At 40.9% G+C, this 19,364-nt stretch overlaps 1 protein-coding gene across 1 annotated transcript; it reads left to right on the forward strand.

The window, feature by feature from the left end:
* Window positions 1–1,936: 1,936 nt before the first annotated feature.
* On the forward strand, window positions 1,937–7,169 carry LOC139005200 (protein ZAR1-like). Its single transcript, XM_070407531.1, has 4 exons — window positions 1,937–2,596; window positions 3,375–3,467; window positions 4,596–4,670; window positions 7,026–7,169. The coding sequence occupies exons 1-4, from the start codon at window positions 1,937–1,939 to the stop codon at window positions 7,167–7,169; spliced, it is 972 nt and encodes a 323-aa protein (XP_070263632.1).
* The last annotated feature ends 12,195 nt before the right edge of the window (window positions 7,170–19,364 follow it).

Genomic DNA, 19,364 nt, shown 5'->3' on the forward strand with positions numbered 1-19,364 from the left:
CTACTTCCCTATGTAATCTTGGTCCTTATACCCAATATAAGCAGTTGGCTTGTGGGAGGGGTGGCAGAGCAGATTTTCAGAATGACCTGCCGCTCTCCCATGCTGCCAGTATTATTGGAATAAATGCTCATACAAGATTCAACCCTGTCTCATGCTTAATTGGCTCAAGTAGTGACTGGCAGCCCAAATCCATTCATTGTCCAATTTCAGGAGGATGACCTATTTCTGGCTGAGGCTCCTTGTGGAGTGGGCGGGCTGACAGGTGAAGCTCTAGTCCTGTGATGCTCTTAGATAGCAGGTTCAAGAACTTTGAGCCTGTCTTTCTGCTTGAGAAATGGGGAATCCACCGTAACTCTTCCTGTGGTGTCAGCTGCTCCCCTCTGCAGGCTGCCCTAGAGCCCTTTACAGTCTTAGGGTACTGACCACCCTGTGTGAGCCTGTTGTCCCCTTCAAACTTCCCCGGAAGGGAGGACCCTGTCCTCATGCACAGCGTCTGACATGCCCACAAGGCTTACTTCGGGTTTGTTTATGGCCTGGAAAGCCTTCTCCTGGGTTTTGGAGGTGGGAGCTGCCCATGGGCCCTGCTGCTTCTGGAAGGCTCTTGAGCAGTAAGCAGTAGAAGCAGCCTTGGATTAGAACAAGGGTGGGCTTCACTTGGTTCCTTAGATGTCATTTCAGTTTGATCATAACCTTCAGCTGTAGCAGGAAGCTGACCAATACAGGAAAATACCAAAGCGTATGATCACCTAGGTCTGAACAGGAAAGAACACAGGCCTGGGATCCTTATCTAACAACTAGAGGCCTGGTGCACAAAATTTGTGCACTCGGGGGTGGGGGGAGGTCCCTCAGCCTGGCCTGCACCCTCTCGAAGTCCGAAGTCCGGGAGCCCTCAGGGGATGTCCAACTGCCACAGAGGCGGGAGAGGCTCCCACCACTGCCGCTGCGCTCACCAGCCGTGAGACTGGCTTCTGGCTGAGCGGCGCTCCTGACCACCAGGGGGCAGCTCCAGCGTTGAGTGTCTGCCCCCTGGTGGTCAATGCATGTCATAGCGGCTGGTCAATTGTCTGCCCCCTGGTGGTCAGTGCTCATCATAGAGAGAGGTTGAGCTCCCTTAGCATATTATTAGCATATTATGTTTTGATTGGTTGAACAGATGACTGGACGACCAGACACATAGCATATTAGGCTTTTATTATATAGGATAGCTGCCACTTACTCAACATGTGAGTCTGCTTTGTGCTTCACATTTAATCTTAAAATAATCATATAAGAAATAGGTTTGACCTCAGATACTTCACTATCATTTTATTAAATCTGTATTCACCCACTAAATCAGAACAATTGCTTCCCCCACCTTTTTTGGGGGAGGGGTAGTGGTTCTCACTAGGAGCCTTTGGCATGTCATATAACCCTCTGAAATATATTTCTCTCGCTATATACACCCTTCCCCTTCCATAACGTTATGCTCCCTGCTCCTCTGGCCTTTACTGTCATAATAATGCATTCCCCCCCTTACACTCTTCTAGTATAAAGCTGCTCAAATTACTTCTTGCATTTGTTTTATTATATGCATTAAAAAGGATCTTGAAATGGTACATTACCATGGGAATAAATAAATGAATGGCTAATTATAGCATGTGTGTGAATAAGTCAGTAATGAAAAACAGCTTTGAAAAGAGATTTAGGAGCAGCAAATTGAAGAGATAGGGAAGAGCAATTCGAATCAGGTGGCATTTAGGCCTTTGAAGGTAGGTAGCTCTCCTCCCACCACCCCCTTCAATTAAGGTAATAGGCAGCAGCTCTGAAATAAATGGAGAAGCTCGGATGAACCTGAACCAACTTGACCAGGAGAAAGAAGGGGCAGATGAAGGTGGAAGGCAGAATAAGGACACAAGCAAACTATACCAGGATATATTGTGCTAAGTCTGGACAACAGATGGAGCGCTTTGTCCGAGTTCCCCAGGGCCTGTACCAGGGAACACACTATGGGAACACATTGCCTTTGGGCCAGCCTGGACTCTCTGACCACCAACAGCCTGACTGGAGTCAAAACACTGGTGCCCCCACTTTCCTGGCCAGGACGGGGCTGGTGGTGCCCACGAACGCCTGGGCCTACTGCACTGACCCTTACAAGAGGGCTCAGCTTAAGGCCATTCTCTCCCAGATGAACCCCAGCCTGGGCCTGAGGCTGTGCAAGGCCAACACCAAGGAGGCAGGCGTGCAGGTGAGCCTACGTGTGGACAGGTCGGTACAGTGCTCGCTGGGCCCTCTCACCCTGCGCAGCTGCTCTTTTTGGGGCTGCAGGGGCCCCAAGGGACCCCTACCAGCCTGGGACCTCTATTCACCAGCAATGGACCTCAGGGACTTGATCCGGCTGCGGAAGGATGGAAAGGATGAGGAGTGGGATGCTCTTTCCAGTCCCGCAGAGGAAAGCCAGCAGCAGCAGCAGAAGTCATCACCACTGCCAACATCACAAGAGGACAAGCAGGAGGAATGCTGGCAGCAGGACAAGTTGGGGGAGGAAGCTGCCTCTAGTCCTGGGCGGAGCAAGCAGGCCCAGGGAGATGCCCACCGTCTCAGGAAACCCAACTTCCAGGTGAACTTTGTCTTCTCCTCAGCCCTCTGCTGGCCCCTTTCTCTCTTTCCTCTTTTCCATTTCTGGGGCAACAAGAACAAAATCTTCCTGGCTTCCTCCCTTTATTTGATGAAAGAAAGGAAGTTCTGAAAACCTGTATTTAAATGTTATTTTAAAAATTCTTACCAAGGATATGTTTATTGATTTTTAGAGAGGGAGTAAGGGATAGAGAGAGAGAGAGCAATGTGAGAGAGAAACATCAATTGGTTGCCTCACGTAATGCCCAATTAGGGATTGAACCCAAAACCTAGTTATGTGCCCTGACCAGAAACCAAACCCACAACCATTTTGGTGTATGGTATGACACTTCAACCAACTGAACCACCTGGCTGGGTGTGTAAACTGGTGTTTTACATGGCCTCTGTGTTTTGTAACTTACTGGTGAAATATTGTGCCAGCTTTAAGCATGTGCAAACCAAAAGTCTGGCAACCATTATTAATTGGGAATGAGGAGATGAAGAAGGATTTCAAGTCTGTGAAACATATGATCATAATCTCATTCTGGAGAGACTGTGCTTATGGCATTGTGGAAAACGGACTGAAAAAGTGTGAGAGGCAGCAGGAAGAAGAATTCCAGAGTAATCTTTCAGAGATGAGACACCAAATTAATGTAATAACCTTGAGAACAGCTGTGAGTGAGGTTAAGGAGGCTTTTTGTATTTCTTATACTAAGCCACAAGCAAAGAAGGATCTGGCTTTTTTCCCTCCTGGATAGTAAAAGACACTTCTTTTATTGCAGTTTTTGGAACGAAAATATGCCTATTTTCACTGTAAGGATTGTAAGACTAGATGGGAGAGTGCTTATGTGTGGTGCATTTCTGGAACTAGTAAGGTGAGTAAAAGTGTATGGGACATGGATGAGGGTGGGGGCAGGTACAGATATTAAGTGGAGGAAGAAAGTACTTTTTATTGGAGTATAACTTAACATTGTCTCATTCATCTTAGCATCCTCCATGCCACGCACAGAATAGGTGCTCAGTTAATGAATTGAACTGAACTGGACAGTCTACATGACTTCCTGAGGCTGCCGACCCATGTCCTGGTGTTTGTTCTGTTGGGTTTGGTACTTATGTTGGACCACATATCAGGTTATTTAGATGAACTTTTGTTCTTGTGTACGTTAGGACTTTGTGTAATCATTTTTCAGTTGTATTTTGAACAAGTTTGGGCATTAGCGCTAAGGAATTTCCACTGTCTGTCCACAGGTGGGGCAATAAGAGAACTTCTTTAGGCTAAGGAGGTTCCTCCCTTACTTTGAATTAGTTGTCAACACATTCAGATTGGGGAAGATTTCAGTCTGTGTTTTCAGATTTTCTTGCACAATCACATCATAGAACAGTAGGCTGGGGCTAAGCAGCTTCTTTCTCCTTTCCCTTCATTTTGTAACAGTCTATAGCTGGTCTATGTCACCAACTATTATGAGCATTTGAGTTGGAGTCCCTAACCGTAGAGGGAGAGGTGTGCTAAGGCCTGAATGAAAGCATGAATTTTCACACTAGTCATTTACTATATCTGAAGGTAGATAGATTTTTAAACTAAACTAAAAGTACTTTCCTTTCTTGCCAGAAGAAAAACAGTGGATTTAATTCAAACCCTCCAAGACACTAGGATACAAAGACATAGAACTCATCCTCAAGATATTTATAATGATAGCAGTGACACAGACACAGTGTGCTTTGGTGACAATCAATGGCACCCGTGGCATGGACATGATACAGAAATAACACAGAAGGGGATGAGTAACCTTGTCAGGAGAAAGGCATTGTGATATCTGAGCAGGATTTTAAAGGATAAATAGGAGTTCACCAAGTAAGGTAGGGAGAAAGTGTGCACGAGGAAATGTACAAAGCCTAGAAACTATGTGTATTGGTGGTACAAAGGAAAGGAATGAGTTACTTAAAAACTGGGAGCCTAGGGTACATATAAACTTGGATTTAAAAAAATACAAATTTCTCCTTAGGTTTATTTCAAACAACTCTGTTGCAAATGCCATAAGAGTTTTAACCCTTATCGGGTAGAAGCAATCCAGTGTCAGGTAAGCATATAGAACACTTCCTTTGTGTCTGAAATATTTTCATTGTTACCATGAAGCTTTTGTGGCATAATGTTTGGATTTGATAGAATTGGATATTTGTGTAGGAGTATTAGGTTTTTTTCTATATGTTTGAATTTTTATAATATTTTAAGGAAAAAAGCATAAATTCTTTTTTTTGGGGGGGGGGGGGGGGCGTATAATGGGAGATTTAGTCCTAAGTTGCCTTAGGTGGTGTGTTTATGTATGGCGTAGTGTGTTTTTTCTCAAACACCCTGTGTATGGCTGTAATAATTTAATGGGTAACCTTTATTAAGCTTTTACTATGTGCCAAATTTTGGGCTAAGTGCTTTACATGCATTATCTGCTATTGAGTTATTGATTTGTTATTGTATTTTCCAGTACTAGAATTTTTGTTTTTTTTAAAAAATAACTTCCAGTTTTCTGCTGGAAATATCATTCTCATTTCTTTAAATATATTAAGCATAATTATTTTAACATCTGTACCATATAACTCTATTCCCTATGGTTCTGTTGCTATACTCTTGATTTTCCTTGGTTTTCAAGCGTGCTGTTCTGTTTTCTCTTGCACTTGTTTATTTTTGATTGAGGACTAGATATTGTATATGAAAAATTACAGTAATAATCGAGGCCTACGGTAGTATCTTTTTCCACAGAAGATTTTTTTTGCTTCTGGTGGGTAGATGGGGACACTAACAATTTTAGTTTACTATTTTTCAATCAGGAATGAGCTCTTTTGAAACGGGGCTTTGGAATCTGTGAAGGCTGGTCATGTTTTGGCTCATCCTTATTCTTAGAGGATAGCCTTTCAGAGTTTCAATAAAAAATTTGAATTGTTTACTAGAGTTCTTCCATTTTGGAATATTTAAGATCATCCCTCTGTTAAACCCATTTTCAGAATTCTACTGTCTTTCACCTCTTTCAGAATTGGGAGATACCTTTAGAGGGAAAATAATACCAAATGTCAGGCTCACCTCTCTTTCTGGCTTTCCTTCTCTAATGCTTAGATAATTTTTTGGTGCCTTTAAATAGTTATTTTAAAATAATTATTATTACTTTTTAGCTCAGCTTTTCCAGTTGTCCTAAACAAGAAGCTTGGTCAAACATACTAATCCAGCCGAAACCGGTTTGGCTCAGTGGATAGAGCGTCGGCCTGCGGACTGAAGGGTCCCGGGTTTGATTCCGGTCAAGGGCATGTACCTGGGTTGTGGGCACATCCCCAGTAGGAGATGTGCAGGAGGCAACTGATCGATGTTTCTGGCTCTCTATCTCTCTCCCTTTCTCTCTGTAAAAAATAAATAAAATATATTTAAAAAACAAAACAAAAAACAACATACTAATCCATTATTGCCAGAAACAGAAGCCCACATTTAGAGGAAACCTAATTTTTTAAAACTGGGCCTTTTCTTCCTTACAAGGGTATCGTGAGAATTAAGTTAATCTATGTAAAGTGCAAGTACAGTGCACATAGTAAGTACCATGTGAGTATTTGCTATTAGAATTTTCTTATAAGGACACATACTTATCAATAGGAGAGTGGAACATGTAAATGTGTAGTACAAGATTTGATAAATCATACTTGACTCTTTTTTGAAAAATTAAAATGCCTATTTTCACAATATAAAAGGTAAAGCTTGACCTACTCTGTTTGGCTATGGACATATGCCTAAAATAGAGCAGTGATTATCAATTGGGAGAGTGGGCCAGGCAGTATACCAGTCTCCATGGGGTGTAATTTTATTTATTAGAAGACAGAATGGGATCATGGTTAAAAAAACTTTAAATTCTACTAAAGATCAGGCATGTCCAGAAAAGATTGTGCATGTCCAGAAAGGAAAGAATAATTTTAACTACCTCTATAACACCTTCCTTCCTAGTTGTAACAACCAAAAATATCTCCAAACATTGCCAAATGTTGCTGGTGGGTAAAATGCCATTGGTTGAGAATCACTGTGCTGGTGTTTTTAAATGTTCCAATGTAGATAATCAAGTCACTTAATACTCACCACTGCCCTTCATTCACACCTGGTTATAAATGTGAACACTTACACAGTAAAGATACTCTAGAAAACTCTAACATGTAAAACTTTTCTTTTACATGAGATCTTGATTGGCTCAGTGATATTCTCTAAAACATCATCTTTGATCACTCATCTTGACAAATGCATGCCATTTAATGGGATAAGAGTGGTTTTATACAACTTGGTCTTGGACTTTTCCTAGGACTCAACGGACGATGAAGATACCACGGAGGGGGTGATGGGAAGTATTTTGGTTTGAGGTTTACATTTGAAACACTAATTTGATTGTGTCCAAATTGTTCCTTATTTTCTAAAGACTTGTTTAAAGTCCCGTTGTTCCTGTCCTCTAAAGAAAAGAAACATTGACCTCAGGAGACCTCATCGACAGGAACTATGTGGCCGCTGCAAAGACAAGAGATTCTCCTGTGGCAACATTTACAGCATTAAATACATCATGTGACAGACAGTATGATTTGTATAGGTCACCCCAGCACTTCTTGTCACTTAATGTACTGTTTCTTTTTTGTACCTTAGCTCTGCCTGGGTTTTGGAAATGAATTAGGCTTTTGTACGTTTTCTAGGTTGTATAACAATTATATAGTATGAATAGAATGAAATAAATGCATGTAAAATAGACCATGAAGGCACATTAATTGGTGAATCCAGGGTAAAAACAAAAAAAAAATCATTGGGAAATGGTACATAACTGGCACTTTATCACTTTTATTAAGGGAACAAGGAAGAGGAACAGTATTCATTTGACAAACTTTTATAAACTTGGTGTTCTAGGCACTGGGAATATAGAGATGATCTAGGGGCCAGGTCCTTGCCCTAAAGTACACACAATAAAGATAGAAAATACTTCAACAGCAGGAAGTAAGTGCCAGGCATTGTTGTAACTCATTACAGCAGCCATAGGAAGTGGGGTCTATTCTTACCAGGTGAAGAGAGGCAGCTGCAGAGATATCATGGGATAGAGCCAGGATGTGAATCCAGATGGACAAGGGATTTGCCCCTAGGACCTTCCCTATTATATTTTCTCTCAGATTCAGATGTGGTAAGTGCTATAGAGGAAGCAGGGTGCTTTGACAGTGACCCTTTATCAGGGGTCCTCAAACTTTTTAAACAGGGGGCCAGTTCACTGTTCCTCAGACTGTTGGAGGGCCGGACTATAGTTTAAAAAAAAACTATGAACAAATTCCTATGCACACAGCGGCGGCAAAAACACCCGGCGGGCCGGATAAATGTTTTCGGCGGGCCGCATGTGGCCCGCGGGCCGTAGTTTGAGGACCCCTGCTTTAGATAGTGTGTTTGGATGAGGCAACATGACAATGGAGACTTTCAGGATGAAGGACTTGGGAGAAAAAGATGGTTTTGATCCAAGGCAAGAGCAAAGGCCCAGAGGGGGTGGGACAATGTACTTGGCATGTCCCAGAAATAGGAGCTCCCAAGGCTAATGTGGGGTGTGGGCTGGAGAAGACAGGGCTCAGGTCACAAAGGGTTCCTTCAGCCATGGTCCAGCAGATGGCAGCCCACAAAGAGGTTTCAACAAGGCAGTGATATCAATTCTTACTTTAGAAAACTCACTGCTGCCCTGGCTGGGTGGGTCAGTTGGTAGGAGTGTCACCTTGTACACCAAAAGGTTGTGGTCTCCATTCCCAGTCAGGGCACATACTTAGGTTGCAGCTTTGATCCCTGGTTGGGGCACATATAGGAGGCAACCGATCAATGTTTCTAACATCGATGTTTCTCTCTCTCTCTCTGAAAATCAATAAAAACATATCCTTGGCTGAAGATTACAGAAAAAGAAGAAAACTTACTGCTGTGAGGGAAGACCAGGCAGAGTGGAAGGAGGGAGACCAATTAGGAGGTTCATGAACACATGAGCAAAATGATGGCTAGGTCAAGGCTGATAGCTGTGGAGATGGAGAGAAGTACTTCTACTCAAGATCATGTTTGGAGATGTAATGTATAGGATTGGAAGTGGATGATAAAGAACTAAATGATGACTTTTAGAGTTCTTTGAGCTAAGGGCAGATGGAATTAAGAATAACAGGAAAAAAAAAAGAATAACAGGAGCATGTTCCTGGATCAGATGATTTAATTTCAAATCCTGGCTGTGGTACTTAAGAGATGTATGATTGTGGGGAACTTTCTTTGTTTCAATTACTCTTCTCTAAAATGAGAACTATAATGGTACCTGTCTCCTGGTGGTGGGGTGAGAACTAAAGGAGCTGATAAATGTTAAGCACTTAGTATAGAACCTGCAATACTTAGAGGGCTCAGTAAACTTAGCTGTCTTATTTTGGCAGGGCTTTGTAGTGGCGTGGGTAAGGGCTTCTGTTTTCAACATATTAAGTTTTAAATATTTGAGACATTTAAATGGAGATATAAGCTATTGAGTTATGAATCTGGAATTTAGGAGGGAAATCAGTGCTAGAGAGAGAGAGAGATTTGGAGAAAAATAGTATTTAAAACCAGTGACCTGGGTGGGATCACCTAGAACAGTGGTCGGCAAACTGCGGCTTGCGAGCCACGTGCGGCTCTTTGGCCCCTTGAATGTGGCCACGAAGTTTCAATCGCACTGTAGGTGCGCGCCCGCATGTGGTATTTTGTGGAAGAGCCATACTCAAGGGGCCACAGTTTGCTGACCACTGACCTAGAAGAAGAGCACAGCATAGGACTCTGGGGCACGAACATTTAGAGCAATGATTCTGTAACTTTAATGTCCTGGGAGTTATCTGTTCACTGGAGATTCTGATCCAGTTGGTCTGGTGTCTGAGTCTGCAAATCTGACAAGCTTCCAGGTGCTCTCGTGCCACTGGTCCTGTAGATCATACTCTGAGTAGCAAGAGGTTAGAGGTTAGGTAAAAGAGGTGTTCAAGAATGATAGGAAGAGGATGGTATCATGAAAGCAAAGATAAAACAGTATTTTGAGGAGGGGAGTGGCTTGAGGAACTTATGAAATGGTAGGGATGGAAGCTAAAGCTAATAGAGTCAAGGTAGTGAGTAGAGATATTTTCTAGAAATTTTGCTGTTAAAAACCAAATTGGTGATAGTGAGAAGGACATTTGTGGGAAATGGATGTACTGAGTGAGTTTGTATATTCCTGGAAATAATTCAGTAGAGGGAAGCTGAAGGCACAGCAGGGAGAGGACACTCAGACAGGAGCAAAACCCTTGAAAAGGGAGAGGGGATGGGTTCAGAGAAAAGTGGAGTGATTAGGCCTGAATAGAAGCAGTGATGTTCCCCTTTTTTAAAAGGATGGAGCACTTAGAATATGAACTAGTTAAAGACAGGTTTATAAATTTGAGGGTGAGGAGAAGACCATCTGGTTTGTTTTATTTACTGAATGAATTATGAAGCAAAGTCATTAGCTGAGGCAGGTAGAAAGGGAAAGGGGTGGGAGGCTGAGGAGGGAGAGCAAGGTGTGAAATAATTGTCTCAGGTACTGGGAATTTGAAATGATCAGGGAGGTGTAATTGTATTTGTAATTGTAATTGTCTGATAGCATTGAGAGCTCCTTTTGAAACTCTGTGCTGTTTGAGATATGCCTTGTTATAGTTGTTTTCCTGTAGTGCCTCACTCAAGCAATTGTGGTACAGGTGTGGACAGGGGAGATCTCTCTTTGTGAGTAACAGCCAGGGAGTGATTACAATCCATGGAATTTATTTTAGGTTAAATATTTTTCTCTTTAAATTTACTCAGGTAACAGTGACTAATATCGTTACATAAATTTCAGGCGTACAACTTTATGACATTGTATACTCTAATAGGTACTCAACCACAAAGTCTAATTTCCTTATGTTATTATATTTTGACCCCCTTTACCTCCTATGTCCTCCCCCCACACTATTTCCCCTCTGGTGACCACCATTCTGTTGTCTATATCTATGCATTTGTCTTTATGTTTTGTTTGTTCCTTTTTGTTTTACATGCCATATTATTTTCTATCTGACTTACTTCACATAGCATGCTTTCTCTAGATCCATCCATGTTGTCGCAAATGGAAATATTTCACCGTGTGTGTGTGTGTGTGTGTGTGTGTGTGTGAGCTAAGTAGTATTCCCATTGTATATATGCACCACATCATCTTTATATAGTCATCCATTGAAGGACATTTAGGTTATTTTTTTGTCCACTCTGATTTTCATTTTCTTCCTTCTACTGACTATGAGCTTTGTTTGTTATTTTTCTATATCTGTAAAGTGTAATATTAGATTGTTTATTTGGGGTTTTCTTGTTTCTTGAGGTAGACTTGTAACACTATATATTTCCCTCTTATACTGATTTTGATGCATCCCCCAAATTTTGGTATGTCATGTTTTCGTTTTCATTTGTGTCTATGTATTTTTTTTTCATTTGTGTCTATGTATGTTTTGATCTCTTCTTTCATTTCTTCTTTCACTAAATGGTTGTTCAGTAGCATGTTATTTAATCTCCAGATATTTATTTTTCCTCTTTCTTGTTATAGTAAATTTCTACTTTCCTATTGTTGTGATTGGAAAACATGCTTGGTATGATATTCAGTCTTTTTAAAATTTAAATTCTTTATCATTTACAGTATTACATAAGTCTCCTTTCCCCCCCATTGACCACTCCCTGGCCACCTCCACCCCCAAGCACATGCCCTCCCCTGCCTCCCCTGTCCTTTGGTTGATCACTTACCCCTTCACCCCCTGCCTTCCCTCATAGGTTGGATAGTCTGTTTGATGCTTCTATGACTCTGGTTCTATTTTTGTTCATCAGTTTATGCTGTTCATTATATTCCACAAATGAGTGAGATCATGTGATACTTATCTTTCTCTGACTGGTTTATTTCGCTTAGCATAATGCTCTCCAGGTCCATCCATGCAGTTGCAAATGGTAAGAATTCCTTTTTTTTTTTTTTACAACAGCATAGTATTCCATTGTGTAGATGTACCACAGTTTTCTAATCCACTCATCTGCTGATGGACACTTAGGCTATTTCTAAATCTTAGCTATTGTAAATTGTGCTGCTATGAACCTAGGAATGCATATAGCCTTTCTGATTGGTGTTTCTGGTTTCTTGGGATATATTCCTAGAAGTGGGATTATGGGTCACGTGAAGTTCCATTTTTAGTTTTTGAGGAAACGCCAGCACTTGTCATTTGTTGATTTGTTGATGATATCTATTCTGACAGGTGTGAGATGGTACCTCATTGTCGTTTTGATTTGCATCTCTCGGATGATTAGTGACTTTGAGCATGTTTTCATATGTCTCCTGGCCTTCTGCATATCCTCTTTCAAAGTGTTTATTTAGGTCCTTTGCCCATTTTTTAGTTGGATTGTTTATCTTCCTTTTGTTAAGTTGTATGAGTTCCTATACATTTTGGAGATTAAATCCTTATGGGAGATAACATGGGCAAACATATTCTCCCATGTAGTGGGCTTTCTTGTTGTTTTGTTGATGGTTTCTTTTGCCGTGAAGAAGCTTTTTATTTTGATGAAGCCCCTTTATTTATTTTCTTCTTAGTTTCCATTGCCGTAGGAGCTGTATCGGTAAAGATATTGCTACGACAGATGTCTGCTTTTTGTGCCTACAGCTTCTTCTATGATTTTTATGGTTTCCCATTTTATGTTTAAGTCCTTTATCCATTTTGAGTTTATTTTTGTGTATGGTGTAAGTTGGTGGTCTAGTTTCATTTTTTTTTTTTTGCATGTATTTGTCCAATTTTCCCAAGGCGATTTATTGAAGAGACTGTCTTGACTCTACTGTATGCTCTTGCCTCCTTTGTCAAATATTGAGTATAATGGGTTGGGCGGATTTCTGGGTTCCCTATTCTGTTCCATTGGTCTATATGTCTGTTCTTGTGCCAGTACCAGACAGTTTTGAGAACTTTAATTTTGTAGTATAGCTTGATACCTGGTATTGTTATCCCTCCAACTTTGTTCTTCTTTCTCGAGATTGCTGCAGTTATTTGGGGTCTTTTTTAAATTCCAGATGGATTTTTGTTTGTTCTAGCTCTTTGAAATATGCCATTGGTATTTTAATGGGGATTGAATCTATAGATTGCTTTAGGTAGTATGGACATTTTAGTGATGTTGATTCTACCAATCCATGAACACGGGATGTTCTTCCATCTGCTTATATCTTCCTCTGTCTCTTTTATCAGCATTCTGTAATTTTCTGAATACAGGTCCTTTACCTTCTTGGTTAAATTTATCCTTAGGTATCTAAATTTTTTGGTTTCAATGGTAAATGGGATTGTGTTTTTAATTTCTCTTTCTGTGAGTTCATTATGGGTGTAGAAAAAAGCCATAGTTTTTGGGTGTTAATTTTGTATCCTGCTACATTATCAAATTCATTTATTAATTCTAGTAGTTTTTTGATGGAGTCTTTAGGGGTTTCTATGTACAATATAATGTCATCTGCAAATAATGACAGTTTTACTTCTTCTTTTCCAATTTGGATGCCTTTTATTTCTTCTTCTTGTCTGATCACTATGGCTAGCACATCCAGTATTATGTTGAACAGGAGAGGTGAAAGTGGGCATCCCTGTCTTATTCCTGTTCTTAGGGGAAATTGGCTTTAGCTTTTGCCCATTGAGTATGATGTTGGCTGTAGGTTTATCATATAAGGCTTTTATTATGTTGAGGTATGATCACTCAATTCTCACTTTGCTGAGAATATTTATCAGGAAAGGGTGTTGGATTTTGTCAAATGCCTTTTCTGCATTGATTGATATGATTATGTGATTTTTGTCTCTCAATTTGTTTATGTGATGTATCATATTTATTGATTTGCAGATATTGTACCATCCTTGCATTCCTGGAATAAATCCCACTTGGTCATGGTGTATATGATCTTTCTAATGTGATGCTGAATCTGATTTTCTAGAATTTTGTTGAGGATTTTGGCATCTATGTTCATGAGGTAGATTGGCCTATAATTCAATTTCTTTGTAGTGTCCTTATCTGGTTTTGGGATTAGGGTAATTCTGGCTTCATAGAAAGAGCTTAGAAGTGTGCCTTCCTCTTGAATTTTTTGGAATAGTCTGAGAAGGATAGGTTTTAGTCCTTCTTTGAATGTTTAGTAAAATTCCCCTGTGAAGCCACCTGGCTCTGGGCTTTTGTTTGCTGGAAGTTTTTTGATGACTGCTTCAATTTCTTCCATAGTTATTGGCCTATTAAGATTTTTTGATCCTTCTTGGTTGAGTTTTGGAAGGTCATATTTTTCTAGGAATATGTCCATTTCCTCTAGGTTTTTTAGTTTGTTGGAATAGAATTATTCATAGTATTTTTTTTTTTTACAATCCTTTGTATTTCTGTGGGGTCTGTTGTTATTTTGCCTCTTTCATTTCTGATTTTGTTTATGTGAATCCCCTCTCTTTGCTTCTTGATGAGCCTGGCTAGAGGTCCATCAATCTTGTTTATCCTTTCAAAGAACCAGCTCTTGGTTTCATTGATCTTTTTTTTTTTTTTTTGGCTTCTATGTCATTTATTTCTGCTCTGATCTTTATTATCTCCTTCCCTCTGCTCACTCTGGGATTTTCTTGTTGCTCTCTTTCTAATTCCTTTGATTTATTGATTAAGATATGTGTCCTTATCCCCTACTTTCCCCCATCACCTGCCCACTCCTGCTCTCACACCCCTGGTGTCTGTGTCCATTGGTTAGGCTTATATGCATGTATACAAGTCCTTTGATTGATCTCTCCCCTTTACTCCCACCCTCCTCTACTTTCCCTCTGAGGTTTGATGGTCTGATTGATGCTTCTCTGTCTCTGGATCTGTTTTTGTTAATCAGTTTATGTTGTTCATTATATTCCACAAATGAGTGAGATCATATGATATTTATCTTTCTCTGACTGGCTAATTTTGCTTAGCATAATACTCTCCAGTTCCATTCATGCTGTTGCAAATAGTAAGAATTCCTTCTTTTTTACCACAGCGTAGTATTCCATTATGTATATGTACCACAGTTTTTTAATCCACTCATCTGCTGATGGGCACTTAGCTGTTTCCAAATGTTAGCTATGGTGAATTGTGCTGCTATGAACATAGGGGTGCACATATCCTTTCTGATTGGTGTTTCTAGTTTCTGGGATATATTCCTAGAATTGGGATCACTGGGTCAAATGGGAGTTCCATTTTTAGTTTTTTGAGGAAACGTCATACTGTTCTCCACAGTGGCTGCACCAGTCTGCAGTCCCACCAGCAGTGCACAAGGGTTCCTTTTTCTCTGCATCCTCACCAGCACTTGTCATTTGTTGATTTGTTAATGATAGCCATTCTGACAGGTGTGAGATGGTACTGCATTATTGTTTTGATTTGCATCTCTCAGATGATTAGTGACTTTGAGCATGTTTTCTTATTCTCTTTATAATTCTTTAAGTTGTAGAGTTAGATAATTTATTACCATTTTTTTCTTGTTTTTTGAGGTAGGCCTATAATGCTATGAACATGTCTCTCATGACTGCTTTCACTGTGTCCCATAGATTTTGGATTGTTGTGTTTTCACTGTCATTTGTTTCCTGGATGTTTTTAATTTCTTCTTTTATCTCTTTGGTAACCCAATCATTGTTTAATAACATGTTATTCAGCCTCCAAGTGTTTGAATTTTTTGATTGCTTTTATTGTAGTTGATTTATAATATTATGTCATTGTGGTCTGAGAAGATGCTTGGTATGATTTAAATCTTCTTGAATTTGGAAAGACTTTGCCTGTGACCCAAAATGTGGTCTATCTTTGAAAATGTCCCATGTGCACTTGAGAGGAATATGTATTCTGTAGCTTTGGGGTGAAATGTTCTGAAGATGTCAATTAAGTACATTTGATGTAGTGAGTTATTTAGGCTTGCTGTTTCTTTGCTGATTTTTTGTCTAGAGGATTTATCCAGTGATGTCAGTGAGTATCAAAGTCCCCTACTATGATTGTATTGCTGTTGATCTCTCCTTTGATATCTTCCAGAAGTTTTTATGTATTTGAGTGCTCCTGCATTGGGTGAATATATGTTCACCAGAGTTATATCCTCTTGTTGTATCGATTCCTTTAGTATTATGAAGTGGCCTTCCTTGTCTCTTGTTATGGCCTTCACTTTGTGGTCTATTTTGTCAGATTAAGTATTGCTACCCCGGCTTTTTTTTTTTTTTTCATTTCCATTTGCCTGAAAAATATTTTTCTATCCCTTCACCCTCAGTCTGTGTGAGTCTCTTGTTCTGAAATGGGTCTCCTGTAGACAGCATATGTATGGGTCATGTTTTCTTATCCATTCAGCCACTCGATATCTTTTGATTTGAGCATTTAGTCCATTTATGTTTAAAGTTATTATTTATAGGTACTTGTTTGTAGCCATTTATATTTTTGGTGCCTGTGTTCCTTCTCCCCCCTCCCTCCTTTTTTTCTCCTTACAGCAGTCCCTTTAGCATTTCTTGCATTGCTGGCTTGGTAGTGATAAACTCCCTTAGCCCTTTTTTTCTGTGAAGCTCCTGATTGCACCTTCAATTTTGAATGATAGCCTTGCTGGATAGAGTATTCTTGGATTCAGTCCCTTGCTTTGCATTACTTTGTATACTTCATTCCATTCCCTCTGGCCTCATGTGTTTCTGTTGAAAAATCATTTGATAATCTAATGGGAGATCTTTGTAGGTTACTCTGTGTCTCTCTCTTGCAGCCTTTAAGATTCTCTCTTTGTTGTTAATATTTGCCATTATAATTATGATATGTCTTTGGATAGGTCTTTTGGGGTTCAACTTGTTTGGTACTCTCCGAGCTTGGGTGACTTTCTTCTTCCCCATATCAAGGAAGTTTTTTGTCTTTATTTCTTCAAATAGGTTCTCTAGTCCTTCTGCTCATCTTGTCCTTCTGGTACCCCAATTATACATATGTTAATTTGTTTCATGTTGTCCCAAAGCTCCTTTAGGCTCTCCTCCTCTTTCTATTTTTTTTTCTCCAATTGCTGTTCATATTGGGTTTGTTTCTCTGCCCTATTTTCTAGCTCACTAATCCGGTCCTCTGCTTCTCTTAGTCTACTGCTGAAGTCTTCCATCGTGTTCTTTATTATAGCTATTTCACTTTTGATTTCTTCTTGTTCTTACATAGGTTGTTGATTTTCTCGTCCATCCAGTTTATGAACTGTATGACCATTACTCTGAATTCTTTTTCAGACATATTGCATATCTCCATTTTATTTAGTTACTTTTTTTTGGGGGGGGGGGGGTGATTTCTTCTTTTCTTTCCTTTGAGGGTTGCTTTTTTGTGTCCCCATTTCTGCTGTTGGTGAGGGATCCAGGCACCCAGTTGCACTGGGCCTGAGCTGTGGCAGCAGGCTTGGCAGGAGCGTCACACGTGCTGACAGGGGGCCATCTTGGGTGCCTGGGAGATGTGGCCACTGTGTTCCATGCGGGGTCTGCATGTGCTGACAATCAGGGGGCCAGCTGGGTGCCAGGGAGACAGGGCCACCGTGGTCTGAGCGGGGTTTGCTCGTGCCTACAGTCAGGGGGCCGGCTTGGGTGCCTGGAAGATGCGGCCGCTGGGCGGGGTCCACATGTGTGTGCCAACAGTCAGATGATTGGCTGGGTGCCTGAGATGTGGAAGCTGTGGTCAGTCCGGGCGGGTCCACATGCACCGACAATCAGGGGACCGGCTTGGAATGCATGGGACCTATGCTGCTGGGGTGGGTAGGCAGGAGAGGAACACACTCCGGGACTCACAGTAGCTTGAGACCTGTATGGCTGGAGTCAGTGCCCATGAGTCTGCCACTGTAGTAGCAGGTCTTTGTCCAGATTGGCTGTAGGGTCCCAGTTTTCGTCTGAGGCCAGTCTGGGTAGTGGTGAGGCTGGGCTCCTAGTCACAGCAGCTCTTCCCTTCAAGATGGCATGGTTTCTGTGCCAGTGTCTGCCGCTGGGAGTGCCTGCAATGGTAGCAGGGGCTCCCCGTCCAAGACAGCCTGGTTTGTCAGTTCCCAGAAGTCTTGCAGGATCTGTCACTCGCTAGAACACATACACACACACACACACACACACACACACACACACACACACCACACGTCCACACACTCCCCTTTTGCTCCCTCATTTTCTCACACTCTCTCCCTCACTGCCGTCTTGCCAGCCGCCATCTTCTGAGCATCGATATTCGTCTTCTTGATATGATGTCAGTCAATAGGCTCCCTTTTCATTTTGTTGATGGTTTCTTTTGCTGTGCAGAAGGTTTTTATTTTGATGTAACATTTGTGTATTTTCTCCTTAGTTTCCTTTGCCCTAGTAGATGTAGCTGAAACCATATTGCTATGAGAGATGTCTGAGATTTTGATGCCTATTGTTTCTTCTAGGATTTTTGTGGTTTCCCATTGAAGTCTTTTATCCATTTTGAGTTTATTCTTGTGTATGGTGTAAGTTGGTGATCTAGTTTCATTTTTTTGCACATATCTGTACAATTTTTGCATGTATTGAAGGCTGTCTTGATTCCATTGAATGCTCTTGCCTCCTTTATAAAATATTATCAGAGCTTAATGGCTTGAGTCAGTTTCTGGAATCTCTGTTCTGTTCCATTGATCTATGTATCTGTTCTTGTGCCAGTACCAGGCTGTTCTGATTGCAGTGGCTTTGTAGTATAACTTGATATCTGGTATTGTGATCCCTCCAACTTTATTTTTCTTTCTCAAGATTGCTGTGGCTATTCAGAGCCTTTTTTTTTTTTTTTTTTTTTGGTTCTGGAAACATTTTTGAAGTATTTGTTCTAGATCTGTGAAATATGCTGTTGGTATTTTAATAGGGATTGCATTGAATCTGTAGACCGTCTTAGGTAGTATGTACATTTTAATGATGTTAATTCTACCAACCCACGAACATGATATATTCTTCCACTTGTTTACATCTTCCTCTATTTTTTTCTAACATCCTGTAGTTTTCCAAGTTTTTTACCTCCTTGGTTAAGTTTACTCCTAGGAATCTTAATTTTTTGTTGCTATGGTAAATGGGATTGTTTAGTTTCTCTTTCTGAGAGTTTTTTGTTGGTATATAAAAATGCTATTGATTTTGGGGTGTTAATTTTATATCCTGCTACATTGCTGAATTCATTTATTAAATCTAGTAGTTTTTTGGTGGAGGCTTTAGGATTTTCTATGCACAATAATCATGCCATCTGTTAATAATGAGAGTTTGACTTCCTCCATTCCAATCTGGATGCCTTTTATTTCTTCTTCTTGTCTGATCTCTGTGGCTAGGACTTCTAGCACTATCCTATATAATAAAGAGGTAATATGCAAATTGACCATCACTCCAACACACAAGATGGCCACCCCCATGTGGTCAAAGATGGCCAGCAGGGGAGGGCAGTTGTGGGCGATCAGGCCAGCAGGGGAGGTCAGTTAGGGGTGATCGGGACAGCAGAGGAGGGCAGTTGGGGGCGACCAGACCTGGAGGGGAGGACAGTTGGTGGGGGAGGGGGACCCAGGCCTGCAGGGGAGGGCAGTTGGGGGGGGACCAGGCCAGCAGGGGAGGGCAGTTAGGGTCAATTGGGCCGGCAGGGGAGCAGTTAGGCATCAATCAGGCTGTCAGGGGCACTCCTGACAGGCAGGCAGGCAGGCAAGCAGTTGGGAGCCAGCAGGCCTGATAGTGAGATCTCTGTGGCTAGGACTTCTAGCACTATCCTATATAATAAAGAGGTAATATGCAAATTGACCATCACTCCA

The sequence above is a fragment of the Myotis yumanensis genome, unplaced genomic scaffold (assembly GCF_028538775.1).
Source record: "Myotis yumanensis isolate MYYU_CA2020_CCGP unplaced genomic scaffold, mMyoYum1.0.hap1 SCAF_3, whole genome shotgun sequence".
NCBI lineage: Eukaryota > Metazoa > Chordata > Mammalia > Chiroptera > Vespertilionidae > Myotis > Myotis yumanensis.